Below are 20,423 nucleotides of genomic sequence, written 5' to 3' on the forward strand. Positions count from 1 at the left end.
ATATCAAAGTGCTTTAAAGTGCAGTGTCAAGTATTGTTATCTCTGTTTTTTTTAAAGCGGGGGGATATGCAGCAGTAGTAAAGTGACAAGCCAGACTTCACACAGGGCAGTAGCTCAACTGAGGAAATGCCTAAATGTCATGAATCTTTCCCCAGTGCTTCACCAGGCACCTGTCCTGCAAGAAGAGCATTTTTTTTAAAAAAACTATATGACTAAAATCCTACCAGCTTAGACACAAAGCATATTGACCAGAGGTGAAATATGCATCCAGCAGGATTTGGCCTAAAAAGAGAAAATGACTTTATCTTCCCACATAATCAATAGCTGCAGTTGAACTGAGACCTTGGCTATGATGTGGTGGGTCCTTGCCTTTAGGATAGCTGCTCCTGTTGAACTTTCTTTACCCCAGCAAAAGCAGCAGCTGCAGTGCAGTGTAGACATGCCTAAACTAGTTCAGGTACTGCTAGCCACTGAGCCAAAGAACCATGGAGTTCAGCTTGGTGCCTGAGGATTTTATCCTGCTCTTTATGAGTTCATAATTTCTTTACTGTGTCAGCTCAAGCAAACCTAGCAATATGTTGAAAAGAAGGCTGGTGGATCTGGTACTCTGTCTGCACTAGTATATTTGCCTGCAGAGCTGAGCACGGTGCTACGGATGATTGTAGGAGATATTGCAATGGAGCAGTGCAGTGAAAGATGTTTTGCCTCTCTCTGCCTGTTCTCCCTCTTCTTCCTCACCCTTCCCATGGTATTCATCAGGAGCTGCCTTGACTTTGAGTCTGTTTGCTATAAAATTGCATAGCCATTAAGGTTCTTCTGGAGATCATGACCATCTAGGAGTTGGTGAAGGGCTGGAGAACCAGCTGCCTCCTGGAAAACCTTTTGGCCTTGCCTGACTGTAGGTCTCACAGGAGAACCTGTAGAGGTTAGATCTGGAAAAAGCCAGGACCTTTACATCTATACATAGGGACCAGAGCAGAAGCATTCCTGCTGTGTTCTCTCAAGTCATTGCCCAGATGGTGGGCTCCCAGCTCAGCCTTTGCAAAAGATCTGAGTTGATATCTACAACTTGTCAGTTTTCTCCTGGAAGTCAAGGACATGAGCAGGAATAATGGTTCACGTCCTCGAGAGCTAAGTAGCTTCTGCTCGAGTCAATAGGGGAGGTACCATCACTGCCTTCAGTTTTGTTTTCAGGAACAGCCTCATCAAAGGGTTTTTGTGGGCATGAACCTTAAGTAGACTGCCGAGCTGTTAAATTGCTAATCTACCCACTACCCTAGTTTATTCTGCAGCAGAAATACCAGCATGCCTGGACCAACCCCCAGAATTCAACTCTGAACTCCTCTCTCATTCTATCAGAATCCCCAACTTGTTTTTATAGTGGCATTTATTTTGGTTAAAGTGCAAAAGAGTTGGATGCAGTCTGCCAGTTGTGCTTTGCCTTTCCTTCTTTGTGCATTGAATTTTGTTCACTGGCTTTACATGCCTCAAGTTGCTGTTATGCTGCTGGGAAAGTAATTGCCTGGCACTTTCTCTTTCAGATGCCCACGGGTGACTGTGGGGGACTCCTCCCTGGGCACAGTGCAGAGTTAAAAGCCCAGCTTTTGCTGCTTTGCTTAAGACCTGGTTATTTCTTCTTCTTCTCTCTCTTTTTTTTTTTTTTTTTTTTTGTCAGCTGCCTGTTATATCAATCACAGAGCTGGGATCTATTTATAGGTTGGGACTCAGAGTACTGTGTCCTAGTCACAAAGAGAGGCAGAGACGCAGAGGGGACTGTCGCTGGTGCAGGCGGAACCAAAAGATATTTAATCAGCAATTAGGAACACCTGAGGGCAAGGGAAATTCTACTCCAGCCTCAAGCTTCATCTCTCAGCCCGCAGCATGTAAGTACTGAACTTCTACCTTTTATTGCATTTATGAGGTTGTTTTCTGTTTTGGGTTTTTTTGATTCAAATGTTGCTCTGCACTGCTCCTTTTATCTGGGCTAAAAATTATGGCAGCATCTCGATATGGTTAAAGGTAATAATTTTTTTTTTCTATTTTCACACTGTCAAAGGAAGGTCAGTGTGACCCACAAGGATAGGAGTTGATTCAGAACTTTGTAGAAATCACACGGTTTCACTATTTGAGAGAGGGTTTTTCCTCTGGAAATAAGCAAATGAAAGTTTGAGTGGAACAGTTTTGTTTTGGGAGTAGAAATGGTCAGGGTTGCTGGCATTCCAAAAAGGTCAATGTATAACATAACTCTGCGTAAGGGCTTATCAAGGACAGGTGCTATTTATCCCAGGCTGGTAAAGGCAAACCTGGAAACTTCAGCAGTCCTGTCTTAAAAGAATCAAGTTCCTCTATTAAACAACAATTTAAAAAAAAAAAAAGCAACACCCCCTCACCCCCAGCTTCATATCAAACCCTCATTTAGCAGAGGCTGAAGGCATTTATCATTGAGCAGTTGATGTTTCTTTAATTTTAAAAGTCCCAAAGCAACACAAGTCTCTTCAATGACAAAAGAGGGGTGCAAATCTTTGCAAAGTCAGTGCAGTGGCAGTCAAAGAAGGAACTTATTCTCTGATTGCCACTGAGCTGTTTGCTTTAAAGCAGCCAAAATGCAATGTGTTTGAGCAATGATATGTTTTGGAGTATCTTTAACAGGAATATGAAGATAGAGAAGACAATAACTAGTCAGAAATTGTTTTTATTAATAGCTTTTAGCATATCATTTTTGTCAAAACACAAAGTGGTTTTTCTTGTTTCATATTTTTGCCTCAGAGGTTTGGGTTACATCTTTAACAAAATTTTGCTTTTATCTTTATTTTTAAGTATAGACCATTTTTTTTTTTTTTTTATTTCTGGTATTTATTATGTCTACCCCCAAAAATGCCAGTATTACCATTTTTAATTTTGGCATGTTAAATTTTTTAGTATAAATTTCTTATGAAATATATATTCTAAAAACTTATTTTTCTCTAGAGTTTACTGCAGGGAAAATACTGTTGTTACTTTTTGAGAGTAATAACAAATAAAATGAAGATAAATTTAAAATAATTTTTTTGGAACAAGTGTCTAATAAAAATAGAGTAATAGACCCCCGAGTTCTCTCATGGTTAAAATATCAAGTCCTAAGAAATATATGATAGAGTAATTGCTTGGACTGACTGTAGAAAGATGATAGTCTTGTTCTTTATTTTGCATTTCTTTGCTGTACATTTTATAATAGTCAAAGTTTTAAACTTAAGTTTGAGGGAAAAAATTGCTGACTACAAATTAATTATTTCTAAGATATTAACCATTTATATAAATACTCCATCTTTCAGCTAGAATTCTACATATAAGGAAGGCTCTTAGGATAATGTGGATAAATGCTGTGAATTTACATACACAAATAATGCCCCAAATGATCATTAAAATACACCACTTGCTATGAAGCTCCCCTCCTCCCCCCAAATAAAACTGTCAGCCTGACCATTCTCATCACAGAAATCTTCATTTTGATTATGAAGGCTTTTTGCTTTACTTAAATAATTTAAAAATATTCATTTTTAAGTCCCTTTTTTGTTTGTTTTGGCATGATATTACATTTATTGCCTCCTTGACAAGGCAATGTTATTGTGTAATAAAGGGAAACCAGATTTTTCTGAAAGGTATTAAAGAAATAAAATTGCTGACTCTGTAACTAACAAAGCATCTATCATAGAGCTGGTCTGAGGACCTCCTAAAATTGAAAACTAAGAGACATTGCTTGAAAAAATAAAAATTTTATCTTTTCTTCCCTACACAAACAGAAATGTCAGCATGACTACACTCAGGAATTACTGCAAAAACTCATTTACTATATATTTTTGCAGAAATCCAAGCATTCCCAAAGAAGTTCTCCAAGTACAAAGCTAGAAACAATTTAGTCTGAAAGTTTATTATTATTCAATGGTTGTGTCCACATAATTGCTGGATTTTATCCTTCCCTTTAAAACACATGTGCGTCTCTTCCCCTGCTACTCCTGCCATATCTTTTTATTACTGTATTTGGAAAAAGTAACCAAGCATCTACTGTCCTGTAGCATACAAATCAATGGTTTATAGGAGCACTTTTATTTGGAGGGAGGGAGTGATCTGTGGTTAGAGGGGAGACTTTGATCCATTATGTGGAAGGAAATCTTTGTTATTTAGTTTCTGCTTCACTAGTGTTTCATGTTTTGTGGACTAAGCACCTATCAACCTCCAAACAGTCTTATACTAAACAGTCCTGTTTCTCATAGGGCTGTTGCATGATTTTTTTTTTCCTTCCTTAAAAAAAACCAACACACATCTTTTGTTTCATTCTAGTTTGTTTCTTTGACTGCGAAGTAATGATTGACATGCAGATTCTCTTCTTCATGCCCCTTCTTTCATTGCTGAGTATGACATCTCTGGGGAATTACAAACAAAACCTGTGCCAAATCTGCTGTACAGGTGTCTGGAGTACAGCATGCTCAGGTGTTTCACTGTAAATCCCTGAGAATATGGAGTAAATAGCACCAGAAAAAAAAATACTCTTCTTGAAACAACTGATTTTAGGGGCCTTCTGAATAAAACGCTCAAAAGCAGAAGCTGTTTATTAAAGATTGTGTAGCTAGCTGTCTTTCTTGCTGTCTCTTACTTCTTTTATCACTTCACCTGTCCATCTGTCCATCTATTTCTTATCTCTCTATTTTTTACATTTCATTATGCTATGCTTGCTCTCCTGCTCTCTTCCTTTCCTGAAGACACATTTCTATCTGGCACAGAAAATAAACTCAGATTGCGGTAGTTATGTTAATCTAATTCAATCCTCTGTGGGTTAGGAGTGAAATTCTAATAGTGGAGCTGTTGAGGGCTTTTTTGTTAATGGCTTGGGGATTACATTGAGTTAAAGGCTCATTTCCTAATCAAACAGAGAGGGAGCGAGTGACTCCGAATATTTATGAGTCTCCCAGCGCGAGTTAAACATTGAACTCCAAAAGCAGGATTTCAGGGCTGCAGAAAGAGTTAAAACCCCTCAGGGCTGCTGTGGAGAGGGAAAAAAAAAAAAAAAAAAAAGAAACCAGTTAAGCCATCAGCGTTTTCAACTGCTGTATAACTTCAGATTGGTGAGAGAAAATAATCGTCTCACAAAGCTAAAATGGAAACTGTAGTGAGATATTTAAAACAAAGTCAAGTGATGCTTCAAAAAGGCTCTTTAGTGAAGCAGGATATATGCAGTGCATGCAGCAGCCTAATAGAAACTCCAAATAAATACTCATCTAAATGAAAAGGATTGGAGGGTGGGCTGCCTTTTTATTAATAGTGCCTGGAAACCCATTTTAATTTTTTAGTGTATTTTATTTTTGGTTCTATTTAACTCTTGGGTAACCTTTTTTTGGAACAAGTAAAATAAGAGAAAAAATGTGGATGGGTCTATGTGTAAATTCTTCTACTTCTTTTCTGTAGACTGGTATCTTTTGAGGCATTTCTGTCCTTCAGTTTAGCTAGAGTCTTGCATCAAGTAGGCTACTTGGAGGGCTGGATTCATTGTCACAGGAATGATTGACCAAATTAATGCCTGATTGCTTTTGTGATTAGTTCATCATACATGCTTGGGTAGACCTTGCTGTTGCTGGAAAAGAGCAGGCCTTCCTGCCTGCAGCAAGCAGAGGACCTCTGTGTTGCTAAGGCCTGGTGTGTTGTGAATGAGCCAGCAGTAGGTTTTTTGCCTTAAGCTTGGACTTAGACACTCTGTTGGCAGCAGGTGAACTGCACAGAATAAAGACTGCCATGATCCTGCATCTCTTCTGTAAAGAGGTCCTGAAAAGCAATGGGGAGAGAAACCTGCTGTCTTCTGACACATGGCCAAGTCATCTATCTGTGTTCCTCAGTTTCCCTGCCTGTAAAATGATACATGGCTACCATCAAAAGTACTCCAAGATCTACAGAGAACAATCCTGTATAAATTTCAAATGGCTGGTTTGCCCATGGCAAAAACTGCAAAACAATGAGGCAGGTGCATAGTTTGAAAACAAGATGGTTTTATGCTGGCAACAAGAGTTACCCCTCTTTGTGCCTTTTTTTTCTTTGTTTTTAAATACATTTGGTGCAAGCCACCAAAAAGGTTTTTGACTTTGGCAAGACAAGCAGATAGAATGCTGACTTAATTCTAGTATGATATTCAGTGGTAATGTCTTTCACACTAGGTCTGAATTTAGTCTTGGTGACCATTGTTGAGAGGAAGCTCTGGGTTTATTACTACTCAAAGTAGTAAATTTGTCTAAAAAAGTAACTCACTGTTTGGTTCTGGAGTCATGTGTATCAATGGTCATCCTGTATACACCAAACGTGTTGTTTTTGCTGACATGTCTATCTGGGTGCAGCACCTTGAGGTAAGAATTGGCATCTTGCCCTATTTTAAAAAGTATTTAAAAGTGCAACCAGAGGCCCCTTTCTCTCTGTGCCTGGACCTGCTGAGGAGAGCACCATCAGCTGGAGTGTACTTTATTAAATGCATTTGAAATACATAATCTTTGTGTTCTTTCTCTCTAATAACTGGCACCCACAGCAGATCACTTTGAGACAGGTGCTTTCTGTGGCTGAGCTGAATGCTGTATAACATTTTTTTCTTGCCTTCTTCACCTTCCCATCCCAGTTTCCTTTCTGTTTGTCTCAGCTTTTTCCTCTCCTGCACTATTCTGCCGTGGTTATAGCCTAGCAGTTTATACTTAGATTTTCCCTGCTTACCTTTCCGGCAAAATACTCTTCCTTCTCCTCTTTTTGTCCTTTCTGGTGCTGTGCTGAATCCTATGACTGACCTGCTACTGTTTACCCTGGAGATGGCTGCATTTCAGAGCAGATTTGCCTGGCATATACACAGTGTAACAACTGGGGAACTAAAAACTGATTTTCAGCTTTTCCACAAGCTACATAGAAAGCTACTGTGTTCTTTTTGTCCTCCATGCATGCTACAAGTACTTAAAAATTATTTTGTAGTAGTGTAGGAATTTCAGGGGAGGAAATACTGCCACTTTTTAAACTTCTAAAGCACACAGTTTACTTGACACTCTTGAAAGGCTCTAGAAAAGGGGCTGTGTCTTCCTAATGGGACAAAACTTGCAACTAAATCTTGCCATTTGGATACTGGAAAGCATATGCCCAGCATGGAGGAGAGGGAAGCATAAATGGCTATTTTTATTCATTAAGGAGTCACTGCCCTTTCCTTTCCCTCAACCATGTGAGATGTGAATGATCCTGCTCACAAGAGTTTCACGCTGCTCTCAGAATGGATTCTCTTTCTCTTCATAATTGTGTTTGCTGGATCAGCAGGAAATGTACTCCAGAACTTCTTGTTTCCCCAGCCTCCCGTGATCACCTCTTTGTAGTAAGCTGGAGCAAATGACCTGTAGCCATATACTAAAACACAGGCATTTCATCAACATCCCTCTAAAGCTCACAGGACCCAGAGGGTGACCTTCTGGGTAAGAAGAGAAGATATGCCTGCCACCCAGCCTGCCAGAGAGCTTCTTTTGGTTTGCTGTGACTTCATAGTCACACCTTTCTTTTCTCACAGGTTCCCATGGCTTTTGAAAATTGCAATTATTCTCATTGGCAGCTCTTTCCACTGCTTACCTTTAAATAAGAAGTTCTTCCCTGTTGCATGATGTCCCCATGGCTTAGTACAGGGGATTTCAACCTTTCTCTGTTGGTGATGTAAACTCATGTAGATTGGTGAAGAGTTCATGTGAATATGATTTTCTCAGTCATACTTTTTGGACCCACAGTCTGTATCACTGAGAATATGCCAGCAGTCAAGGTATAACCATTGGCTAATGCTGTCTTTGCATGGTGGAGGACAGCAAGGATTTTGTGAGTGTATTATAGGCTAGGAAGAGATTCCTTGCATCAGTATCCTTTCAAATGCTTTGCCCAAAAGTCATTCTAGGAGCCTATCCAAAGCCCCATTGTTTTTTAAGTGAAAAAAATGGTGTACAGCTTAAGTGTATTCAAGGCCAATCTTTATACCAAGCTGTCTGTCTCACTGCTGTTCTTTAATTGTAGCTCTGACACAGATTCCCTGTTCAGTCTAAGGTGAGTCCTTTCACTGATGTGATGTGTTTTGCCCATCCTAAAAGGGGCTCCTGCTTGCCTATTCTCCATGATCTATGGAGAATTGCATGATCACAGCAAAACACTCTGTGTTACTGCAGGCTCTGAGTAGTCCAATGTTTTGCCTCTGTTAGCCCCTGTTCACTTTTTTTTTTTACGTTGTAAATAATAACATTCTTCTTCCTGAACTTTTCCCCCATCCCTCTTACTCTCTCTTCTCTATAGATTATTAAACTTCAGTTTTTTGTGTCTCTAAATAGGCTTTACTCTTGTGACTCTCTGTAATGACTGTCCATGCCACCTACTGCCTATACAGCCTCCTTCTGTGAGTGTCCCCTGGTTGCCTGGGAGTGCCTTATACTCCCTGCACAGAGAAGTAGTGGAGGATAGAGAGCTGTGGTTTATTTGGGACCCTCTGTCCTGTACAAAGAAATCAGATGCAGATGGGTCCATATGCTCAAAGGCAGTATATAGACATGTTATCCCTGTGCTGAAGTAATAGGCCATACATCTCTGTAATACCATGTTCACCTGGCTGCGTTACTTCCACTTGGGCTTGTGGAATGTGTGTTTAAGAAGGGCAGAATTAATGGGGCTGCTGCTATGTTTGTGTAGGGTTAAACGATGGGGGTTGAGAGCCACAGCTACTCCTGGGGAATAAGGACTAACCAGAAGAATTGATTGTCTTGGCTTATTGATCCTTCAGGAAACAGCACTGAAGCAATAATACTGTTCCTGCCATTTTGAGGCACCTTGTACTAGCAACACCCTCTGCTTGCCTACAATATAGTGCAAAAGAAGATCTACTCTGTTGTTAACCCATTCCAGAAAAACCCTGTGCTAGACATGTGTAGAGTTGAGCACTTGCCTGTCTGCTCCCAGGGAGAGGTGCATGAGCAGAGGAGGTAGCTCAGCAAGGGTGGTTATTTTATAGTGCTTAATGGAGATGGGCTGCAAATGGTAGTTTGTGAGATACTATACTGACTCTTTGCTGGCAGTGTCTTGGTGTGTAGCATTATGTGAACTCTCAGGCTACCATGTCACAGGGTAACCGTGTGTCTCATCCTTTTCCTTCCCCTTCTGGTCAATTGACAGTCATACTGCAGTTGGTCCTGCTTTTAAGTTGAAACAGGGTGGTTGAGCACTTTTGATCCTGTGAGGCCAATGTTAACTTCTAGCCACCTGTATGGGCTGATGGGGGATAGATGAAACATCCCACCTGTTTTGCACTGAAGCTTCAAACCTGCCCTGAGAAGTCAGGTGTTTCTTTTTGGCCTCAGGTTGGTAGAGGGAGAGACACTCATCTGCCACAGGAACTGCTGGAGGAGCAGTGCATTTTGTTTGCTCAGCTACACCACTGCTATATAGGCACGAAACATGTTCAAAGAGCACAGCACACAGAATGTCAGCCCTAAGGATTTGTTAGTTGCTTCTGCAACCATGGGCCTGTGACTGGTGGGGAGGCATGTGTTCCTGCCTTCTTCTGGGCGTTCTGTTGTCCTTGCAGTACAGTGGGTGGGGAAGCCCTCACACTGTTTCACCTGAGGTTCCAGTTGCAATCAGCTGACAAACAGGGCTTGGCTCACACCCTTAGCTGAACCATTCCTGATAACTACAAGATTTGGACTCTCACTTGTAGAAATAAAACAGCAGCTTACTCATCGTGCTCCCTATCTCCTTTTTTCTCTGCTTTGACTTCCATGTGCTTTGCAACCTTTCTGTTTCTGGATGTGCTCTTTTGTGTTGAGGAATCTCAGGCAGGTATTCACAGCTTCCCACAGCCAGGTGAGAAGGCCAGGAAAGCCTGGGACAATTTTGAGAGTGTTTCAATATCTTGCACAAAGCCAGGAGGGCCAAAAAGCTATTGTGAAATGTTTCTTCATTACGTCAGGCCACCTTATATATAAAGATACGCAAATAACTCACAGAGCCTTTTAATTGCCCTATATATAATTCCTATACTTCATCCTCTTTGATGTTGCCAACAACTTTATTGCTGTACTTGATATTTGACTTAACATTTCTACCATGTGAAAGCAAATGACGAGAAAATGTGCAGTTTTCTTTTAAAATAAAAGCAACTGGACCACAGGGTTTCAGGGAACAAATAAAAAGCAATGCCAACTATCTTTAAAAAAAAAAAAAAGGAAAAAAGGAGAGATAAGAATAACTGCCGATGTATCATACAGATTATAATTACGTTTCTTTTGGGACTTGATCAGTAGTTGAACATTTGAGGCTTGCAATACTGGGTTTAATATAGTATGCAACACTGTGTGTTATGTAATGTTCAAATTATTATCTACTACTTAATAAATCCCATGCTGGGATTGCTCCATTTCTTTTTAACTAGCTCTCAGACTACGACTACGAGTTGTATTGGCAGTTTTGGCTGCTGCTTCCATTTTGCCCTCATTGTATCATGACACATTCCCTACTGCTGGGGCTGCTGCATGTAGCTGTGAGACAGCTTCCATCTGAACGAGGTTCCAACCTGATTCAAGACAAGAAATTAGCCAAGGGGTAGAGTCAATCATGAAGTCTGTGGCTACAAGAAAGATGAGGGTAACTAAGATAGCATTTTGTGGTAATGTATTGCTGCAAGTGTGGCTTGTTTTGGAGTACAGGTGGCTTTACATGCTGTGCACTTAACTAAGAAAGAACCAAAAAAACAACATAGGCCTTTATTTTCCTGTGTAAAGTCTGCCTAATTCTTTGCAAAATCAACCCCCCCATGTTCTTACCTAAGACGAGAGCTCTGCTCACGGTCTTGGTATCTTCATACTTGCATGTGTGTTTTACCCCTTTTTTTCAATTCCATAGTATCTATTTTCTCTTTTAAAAAAGCACTTTAAATAAACCAGAGGAAGTATTTTTTAATGTAAAGCAAAATTAAACTGTGGGATTTATTGGCCTCTGCATTATTCAGTGGCAAAGTTATGGACAGATTTTAAAAGGTATCTGGGAATTTATGGAACATATGGACTCATCAGTGGCAGGTACATGTTATGGTCTAGAGGGAACAGACTAATCCACAGGCTGCCAAGGTACTGCTTGTGAGGTCTGCAAAAATACAGCGAGGTGAGGAGCAGGAAAATAATCCTCCTTTCTTACAGTCTTTCCCTGAGCATGTGTTAGTGGTTGATATCAGAGGTAGAATATGGGACTAGGTGACTTCTTAGCTGGCATAGCTGTCCTCACAGCTTCTCTTGCAACTGGAACTGGTGTTGTCACTCTTTGCAAATAGATGTATTGCCTGTTTACACAGTATTCTGTTACAAACATGCAGCACCTGTATTTTGGGGTACTCAGGCTTACCTACCCTGGATGTTTTCTGCTGTTAGAGGCAATGTTTCTAAAGCTGTGGAAATCCCTAGGATAGATAAGCTATGCCACTGTGAAAGTAACAGTGAAGATGAGAATGCAGCCAGGGTGTGAGACTGAGCTAAGCAGAAATGATGCTTCCTGAACTTAACCTTTCTAATTGGTACTGTGTCCCTTCCCAGTGACTGGGTGGCTCTTGTGGTGGAATTTGCAGGGCAGAAACAGGCCCAAAAAGGGAAGGAGGCAATGGGTTAGAGGATGCTTTTAGATGTTGTTTAAGACCCCATTATGCAGCAGCTGTGAATTTTTTTTTTTCAATGTGTAGCATCCTCTGCTCTGCAGTGCATAGATCTGCAGAAAGTTTAGTCACCTGATGGATTTTGATTTGATGGAATGTTGAGTCAGAGGAGCATTGCATTGCTGTGTCACGGTTGGTGAAGGTTTCTTTAAGTAAGTGGGCACTCCATTATGACAACTAGCAGGGCCTTTGCCATGCTGATGCTTGCTCCTGGTAACTTCAGCAGTGGCTTCTGGCTTCATCTTTCCCACCTGTGAGGTGTCTTGTAAGACACTTACCCTGTGAGCCCAGAGTACTGAAAAAGTGCCCTGTTATCTGTTGAAAAATTGTACATTGGTGTTTTGGCTTTTTTTTCCCTCCAGGATTTCATGGGCCTTCTCCAATGCAGCCATCTGTAAAGTACTGGTTGTAAACCTGTGTAAACTTGGAATCTGTCTCATGTAGTTTTGCTGCTTAATGTATGCCTTCAGTAAAACATGAGTGCCTTGAGGCTTCTGAGTAACTTTACTTTTATGACCCAGAATTCACCTTTGTAGTGAGAAGACAGCTCTGTATTACCTTTTGGGAGCTAGAAAAGGCCAGGCAAGGGGCAACAGTGCCTCCTATCTCGCTTCAAATGTAGATTGCAATCTTTTGCATATTTCTTCAGCAGTTTGCATTGGCAGGTACCGACCCACGTGAGCATCAGAACTAAAATATCTTACACTGAAGTTGTGATAAGCACTCAGACCTGCAAAACTCATGACAGGCCTGGAATGTTGGTGAACAATGCTAGTTTTAGCTCTCAATCCCAGACAGAAATATTCCGAATTTTCATGTATTTGTTTTAAGCTCATCAATAATGCGGGGCATTTACGTGGCTATGAAAACTGATTTGATATTGTACAAACATCTTTTTGTACCGTTTTCAATTTAAAAGTGGAGCTAAGCAGGAATTTATGTTGCTGGTTTCCCATTCATCTGAGAACTGCTGCAACTTTGGTAAAGACACGTTTCTGAAGAGAGAGGACTTGAGCTGCTAATTTGACTGTAGGAGTTTATTTCTGGAATGCAGCAGGGTTTCACCAACAGAGCAGCTGTCCTGGAAAGACTTACCACATGGGCTCATTTTCTTCTCTATGTGTAATTGACAAAGCCACCCCAGTTAATCTGAATCCTTTTAAGTCTCCTAAACTAGACCTTAGGGAGTGCAGAGAGGTCTACAGGACTCTGACCTCCTTCACTTCCTTCTGTCATTAGAGAAGGAAAAAATACTCCCATACTTAAATGTGCATTAAACGGGAAACCTATACTCTTTACTGAACATGGAAAACTGTTTCTATCAGTAACACATTGCTGATTAGAGGGGAGGTGTCGGTCCTCCATTTTCTATGGATATCTTGTGATAGTAGCTACACCTCTCTTAAGTTTTCTAGCTTTTCCTGGTTGTGGAATCATAGCAGTTAGAGGTGGAAAAAGCTTCTTGGGTTATTATGTTATTTTTCTTCTGTTTGATTTGTTTTGCTTGCACAGCTTTCTTCCATCCCTGTTCACTTCTGGGGTTATGGTTCCATAACTCAGTTCCTTTTGCTACAGGAGAAATTTTCCTGGTTATTCAGTTTTATTCTTTTTCTTAATTTAGTTTTGGGGTTTTTTTTGCCTTAATTCTCTGCCATGCTGCTCAGTTCCTTTCACACTGTTTCCACTCTTCAGTGCTTTCTGAACCCAAGTCCTGTCTCTAAATTCTCCTTTTTTCCAGTAGGCTCTATGTTTGGGTTGTTTGGGTTTTTTTCCCCTTGCTGCCACTTTGCATCAGTCTCTTGAGCTGCTGCATAATATTTATTGTGGTTCAGCTGAGATTTTACACTTTGAGTTTAGTGATTCCTTTCTTTGTCTTAAACCTGTCCTCTAGGTCAGGGTGCAAGGCCAGTCACAGGTAGAAGTTGTTTGTGGGTAAAAGGACATTCTCTCTCAAGCCTGGAGAAGGCCTTTTTTGAGAGGCTACCACCTGGCAAGCCCTGCACCTGTGATCTGGGCCAGCCTTCCTGCATCCCTTGTGGTGCTGGAGCTCTGCAATGGAAGTCTACATCTGCCAGCATTCAAGGACTGCTTTTTTTTGTCAGGTATTTGAAACCAAGAACACATATTACTCTGGTGGCTGCTGTCTCCTTTCTCTAGTCTGTTCTAGTGTAGCATTTTAGATGAGTAAGTATGACTGGGGTTTCCTAAAAATTAACAAGGTCATCAAGTTTTTTTGCCCCTACAACAAGTTGTTTCAGAAAGTGATTTTTTTAAAAAAAGACACCTTATTAAATTCAGATTGAAAATTTAATAGTTTAATTTAACAGGGAAGAGAGCTCTAGAAAATATTCAGTGGATGTACAGTTTCTTTTTATTTTTGTAAGTTCTTTGCCTTTCCAGATGAGTGCTGGGATGAACATAATTAGTCCTGGGTCACCCTTATGAAATGGTGGAATCTGGAAGGATGAAAAGGTTGGTCTCCAAACTGACAAGATATGGGTTTGACAGATGGACCACTCGGTGGATGAGTAATAGGCTCACCCAGAGAGTTGTAGTCAATGGTTCAATGTCCAAGTGGAGGCAAGTGATGAGTGGTGTTCCTCAGGGGTCAGTGTTGGGACCAGTTCTGTTTAACATCTTTGTTTCAGACATGGACATGAGTGTATCCTCAGGAAGTTTGCTGACAAACCAAGCCGTGTGGTGTGGTGGACACCCTAGAGGGAAGGGATGCTATCCAGAGGCACCTTGACAGGCTGGAGGTCTGGGCCAATGCCAACCTCATTAAGTTCAACCAGGTCAAGTGCAGGGTCCTGCACCTGGGTCAGTGCAACCCCAGGCACAAATACAGGCTTGGGACAAATGGCTAGAGAGCAGTCCTGAGGAGAAGGACTCGGGGGTGGTAGTTGATGAGAAGCTCGACATGAGCCGCCAGTGTGCGCTGGAGCCCAGAGGAGCAGCCACATCCTGGGCTGCATCAAAAGAAGTGTGGCCAGCAGGGCCAGGGAGGGGATTCTGCCCCTCTGCTCTGGTGAGACCCTACTTGGAATTCTGTGTACAGCTCTGGAGCCCTCAGCACAGGAAAGACATGAAGCTGTTAGAAAGGGTCCAGAGAAGGGCCACCAAGATGATCAAAGGGCTGGAGCAGCTCTGCTATGAAGACAGGCTGAGGGAGTTGGGGGCTATTCAGCCTGGAAAAGAGAAGGCCCTGGGGAGATCTTTCCAGCAGGGGAGAAGGGAGCCTACAGGAAATCTGGGGAGGGACTTTTCACCAGAGAGAGCAGTGAGCAGAAAAGGGGTAATGGTTTTAAACTGAAAGAGGGCAGACTTAGGTTAGACATCAGGAAGAAAATCTTCACCACAAGGGTTGTAAGGTGCTGGAATAGGTTGCCCAGGGAGGCTGTAGAAGCCTGCTCCCTGGAGGTGTTTAAGGCTGGGTTGGATGAGCCTTTGTGTAATCTGGTCTAGTGTGAGGTGTCCCTGCTCATAGCAGGGAGGTTGGAACCTGATGATCTTTAAGGTCCCTTCCAACTTTAACCAATCAATGATTCTGTGAGCTTGAAATTAAATTATGCATTAGTTTTATCTGTTAAGACTGTATCGGTGTTTGGTTAGCCAGAGTATGTGAGAGACTGGAAGAAACAAGGATTTTCCTATCTGTTTGCGCAGGTGTTACATCAGAGTTCACAGCTCATTTTCCTCACCTCCTTCCACCCCCAAGATTACTGACATCAAGACAGACAGATTTAACTGACTGCATTTTCTAATGTTTGATTCATGCACTGCACAACCCTTGCCATTAGCCTTTATACATTCTTTATATATGTTTTATATATTCTGCTAGGTGAAGCATATATCCACTGGAAAAAGTGGGTAGTTTTTCATAGCAAGGTTACTATAATGTATAAGAAATAGTCTTATCAAACCCATGTATGTCTCCTCTTAATTGAATCTTATTGGGAACAAACAAGTATTGGATAGTAGATATAGCACCAACACTTTTTAGTGAATGGTTTCAGCAAATTAAAGCAGATTCTGTCTTTGCACATGTTTGTCTTTCTTTCTACAACTTTTAAAGAACCAGAAGAAATCTAAACAGATTTTAAGGCAGACCTGTACCATTCTGATGCTTTAGGCCTAACTGCATAGCTCCAGGCCATCAAAATTCACCTAGTAACTCTTGCACTTATCTGAGCAGCTTCTCAACATCATTGATTTAAAGACGTTGTGATAGGTTATCCAGTATGCCTCATGGCAAGTTTTCCCAATGGCTAGTTCCTGCTGTTTAAAAATGTGTGTATTGCTAAGTGAAATTTGTCTAGTTTTGGATACCAGGAATAGTCTTGTCTTACATCCTCTCAAAGCTTGATTAAAGAGCTTCCTGTTGTTAAATTTTCCCCCACTTTAAGCGGGAAAAGATCAAGATCAAGTCACCCCTCATCCTATTCTTGGAATTAAATTCATTATGCTTCTCAGATCTCTCACTGGATAGACTTTGTTTCAAGCAGGTATTTGTTTGACAATACCATATTTTCAGTTCAACAATTTACGTCTTTCAATCTCATTCAGTCTCAACCCTGTCATCATTTACTTACACAAAAGGGGAAGTTTTCAAAGAAAAATATCCCAGGTGTGAGTGCTTTTGAGAAACCATTTGAAATTGCTAATGGTTTCACAACTTTCTCAACTGCTGTAATGTGAGGGTCATATTTCGTGCACGTGTTTGTGTACACCTGGATTTATAGTAACTCTGCTTGTAGTCAAATTAAACTAACCTTTTGGTATTTTTAATCCAGATCAGCTCCTCAATCTAAGCTGTACAAACATGTGCTAACACAAGGGAGGAGGCAGGACAAATATGGCTTGGATGGGAAAGATGGTGGGATTTCTTCTTTCAGTCACAGAGGTGGATTTAAAAGATGCTGCAGCCTTTGTAGAGAGACTTCATTTTTCTACAATGGGATTTGTAAAAGCTAAGCTCTTAAAAAAAACCCCAAAATAGGCAATAACAATGTACTTTTGTGCTCTTTGAATGTAATATACATGTTATTTGTATCAAATTAAAGGAAAAACTACACTTCTGCAAAGAGGAGGAAGGGATGTGATTCTTTCATTGGTAATTTTTAAATAAAAATCTTATACTACCATCTCCCAGAGAAAGAAAATCAGTACACTCTAAAAGTCTATTTTATGTGGCAGAATGTAGTTGTATTGCTCCAGGAAGAATCTGGAGAAGAAATTTTGGCTTAGGTGTTTCTGTGTTCATAGTTTCCCCTCTTTGCATAGGAATGAATGTTAAGAACAGAGTTACTTCAAGGAAGTTGCTCTCTGAAAGTGAGTGAGTTTCACATCATGCCAGAATTAGTAGCCTGTTGTTAGGGGCATGAGAGGGTCAATCTGACATAGGATGGGCTCTTCCTCTCTCATGCAGGATTTTAGAACATTTGATTATTTCTTCTGATGTCTTCCCTTGACCTGCCTGCTATAATGCCATGATAAGGCCATCTCTCTTTGCTAGGATATCAAGGCAAGTCAAAATCAGACCCTGTGAAAGGATGTAGTAATAAAGCCCATTCATCAGTCTGAAATGCAGGTGGCCTATACATCCATTATTTTACCACAAGTTTTATTCCTCTTCTATTAAATTAGAATTTGTTTATTAAGAGAGCAATCGTAACTGCTTTACCAAAGAATTCCAGGACCAGTTGGTAGATATATTGAATTGCTTGTACATTCACTATAGCTGTATCCCTAGAAAGAAAATACTTGGATTATGAAAGCAAGGTAATGGGGCTTCATGCATCGGAACTACAGCTGCTGGGGTGAAATATAGCCTTCTTTTCAGCTTTTCTGAATAATGTGATTGGTTTTGGTATGGACAATCTAGGATTTATGGAAATAGCTTCTCAGCTGGTGTAAACTGGTATACCTGCGGTGAAACCAAACAAGCTCTGCCACTGTACACCACATTACAATTTGGCCCTTGGTGTAGTTACATAGATGTTTCCTTGCTTTTAAGTGGTCAGGTTTTGTATGTGCAATAGGTTGCCACAGGGTTGTCAGCAACCTTTCAGACTGTACCTGCATGAGGGGAAATACTCCCATCAGGTAAGGGCAGCGCAGTGAAGAACTGAACGAGAGTCTAAGGGGAATGGTACTGATGGACAAGTCTGACCTGAGCTGGTGCTGTAGCATGAGAGACCAAAAGGGCAAAATGGGCAGGTTGCAAATGTTGGCCTTTGTGTGAGACCTGATTGTGTTATATGCAGGCAGGACACCAGAAAGCAATCAGGTAGTGTTCTTGTTTGGTGCTGTTCTGGTGAGACTTTCAGCTCTGGGCACTAGCAACAAAAAATACAGAGGAAACTTGGAAGGTAGTAAGAGAAGAACAACAAAAATTATGACAGAGCTGGAGGGATTGTTTTTATGAGGGAAGATCAAAAGAACTAAATATGTGGAGCTTGCCTAAGTGATGACTAAGACGGGAACATGAAAACTACCTACAACTGTTTGAAGGATATAAACACTAGAGGTGAGCAAACAGCAGGGAGAAATAGTCTATGAATTTGAAAGTCAATTTCTGTTCAACTGTGTTTCCACCCTTTAGCGCTCACTTTCTGTTAAGACTTGTAGTTCACTGAAAACAATTTCAGGAAAAGCACAGTTGTACATTCAAATACTTGAGTATCTGCAAGGGAATTCTGAAATGTAAATTCAAACTTAAAATTTGAAATTTGCTATAGCTTACATAAGTCACCCAGTGTGTAGTACATTGTGCTAATCAACAATATGCAAATTTTCTGCATGGCAAGTCAACTGTACTTTCGGTTTTAACATCATACTTCTGTGCTTCCTTGATGGAATTACTTAGTTAACTGAGCAATGCAGGATAAGTTCCAACTGCTTTCTATCAGTTTTGCACAAAAAGATAAGGCATTTGCTTTTGTTGACAGGATGTATTTTATAAATAGTTTGATTTGCATGTTGATTTGTTGGGGGAGGTATTTTTTTATTTGATAAGAGTTAAAAGTGGCTAGAGCCCAAACCAAGAGTGTGCTCTGTATATAAGGGCTGTTGGTGTGTTTTTATGAAGTTATCCAAATGTGCTTGTCCACTGCAAGGGAGATCTTTTCCAATTTTTTGGTGCACAATTAATCAGCTGAGAGAGATGAATTTAGCTCTTGTGACTCCCCCATGGACAGTTAGAGCAATTGAATTAAGAAGAAATTTCAGGATGAGTTTAAGAAAGTGTTGTGTTAATGGTGAAATCTCCTCCTCCTGGAGGTGTGCTTGTCATTTAACTCACTTGGGCAAAGCCTTGGAAGTGGTTGCTGGGCAAGCCTCAGGTGAACTGACTAATTTGGTAAGTCATTTTCAACTTTGGTGATTTGTGAGTTCAGGCATTAAAATTCTGTGTTAATACTCATCAACAAGATTTTCTAAGCGTCTTTCCCTGTTAATGCAGGGTTGATGTGTGCTGCCCAGCAAGTGACAAGAAGTATACGGTCAGCTGTTTAGATACACTCTTCAAGAAAATGGCTCTGGACATGACTGTGTCTGTCTGCACGCATGCGTCAATCCATACGGTACACAGAAACTACAGGCATTGACCTATGCAAACACACACCAAATTATCACTTTCTATAAACAAATTAGCATGCTTTAAAAGGTGAAAAGCTCTATAAAATTGTCTGCCCTGTTGTTTATGGTGTGAATGGTGGATGCACTATATTGCAGAGGAGCTCACATTACTCTCTTCTCCCCCCCTCTCTAAATGGACTTGTGCTCCGTCCGTTTCACCATTGTTCCTGTCAGCCCGATCCCAGCAGGGGTTCCCTAATTAGCAATCTCTTCATTTCCAATCAAAGCACAAAGCGGCCCCAAAAGCCTCGCTTTATGAGGGAGCTGAGCGGTGGCTGGGGACGAGGAGTGGGATAATTGCCTTCGCCACTGGCAGCAGTAAGCAGCCTGGCTAATTCATTATTGTAATAACTTTGCTTGTCCTTGGGGAGGGGGGGCTAGGGTGAGGAGGACTGAGCCTGGCAGTGCTAGCTGAGGACAGGGGGAAGGGGGAATCCAGCTAGAATTGAGGCAGAAGATGGGAACAATTGGCAGGAAAGGAGAAACTATTCAAGATTTTTCTGTCTGTTCCCCCTAAATAATTTGAGGATGATGATAATATATGGTGTGGCAGCCAGCATTCCCTGAACAAGACTGTTAAGAGCACCCCTCTACTCTGACCTTGTTCATGTTCACAGAGAGGGCCTTCTGAAAAGGCATGTAATGTGGGCCCAGGACTGCTGGGGAGGCTGGGGCTTGGTGGGTAAGGAAGACTGGGTGTTTGCCTCTCAGTCCAGGAGGTAAAGGTAGGAAAAGCTGACACTCAAGCATTGAGATAAGATTGAATGACTGAGATGCTCACATCCAGCAGTTTGTGGGATTCAGTGATGCACAAGAAGTCGCCAGTCCTTGTATGGAGATTGTATGTGGTATTACTTTGATGGAGCCAGGAGCTGGCAAATCCCATGTCAGAGCTCTTTAAAATACTTTTAACCACTTAACTTGTCTTCATGTGGGCTGCAACTTTGGTTTTGCTGGAGCTCTGTTGGCTTTCAGTAGCAATCAAGGCTCTGTCCTTAAGAACAGACCACCAGGTTGAGGTGCCAGCATCTGCTGGAGCTGCTAAAAGAAACAGGCAATGGTGGTGGTTACTTCCTCCTGC

General features: G+C 41.1%; 1 protein-coding gene across 4 annotated transcripts in view; it reads left to right on the forward strand.

The window, feature by feature from the left end:
- Positions 1-1,759: 1,759 nt before the first annotated feature.
- ESRRB (estrogen related receptor beta) overlaps positions 1,760-20,423 on the forward strand; it is a 130,248-nt gene continuing 111,584 nt past the window's right edge. For all 4 annotated transcript variants that reach the window (XM_051621492.1, XM_051621489.1, XM_051621491.1 and 1 more), the window contains exon 1: positions 1,760-1,883. Coding sequence is in view for 2 of the 4 variants with exons in the window: in XM_051621491.1 (XP_051477451.1) it covers positions 1,882-1,883 (2 nt within the window). In the remaining 2 variants the exon portion in view is untranslated. The remainder of the gene's footprint in view (positions 1,884-20,423) is intronic.

This window comes from Apus apus, chromosome 5 (assembly GCF_020740795.1).
Source record: "Apus apus isolate bApuApu2 chromosome 5, bApuApu2.pri.cur, whole genome shotgun sequence".
Taxonomy (NCBI): Eukaryota; Metazoa; Chordata; class Aves; order Apodiformes; family Apodidae; genus Apus; species Apus apus.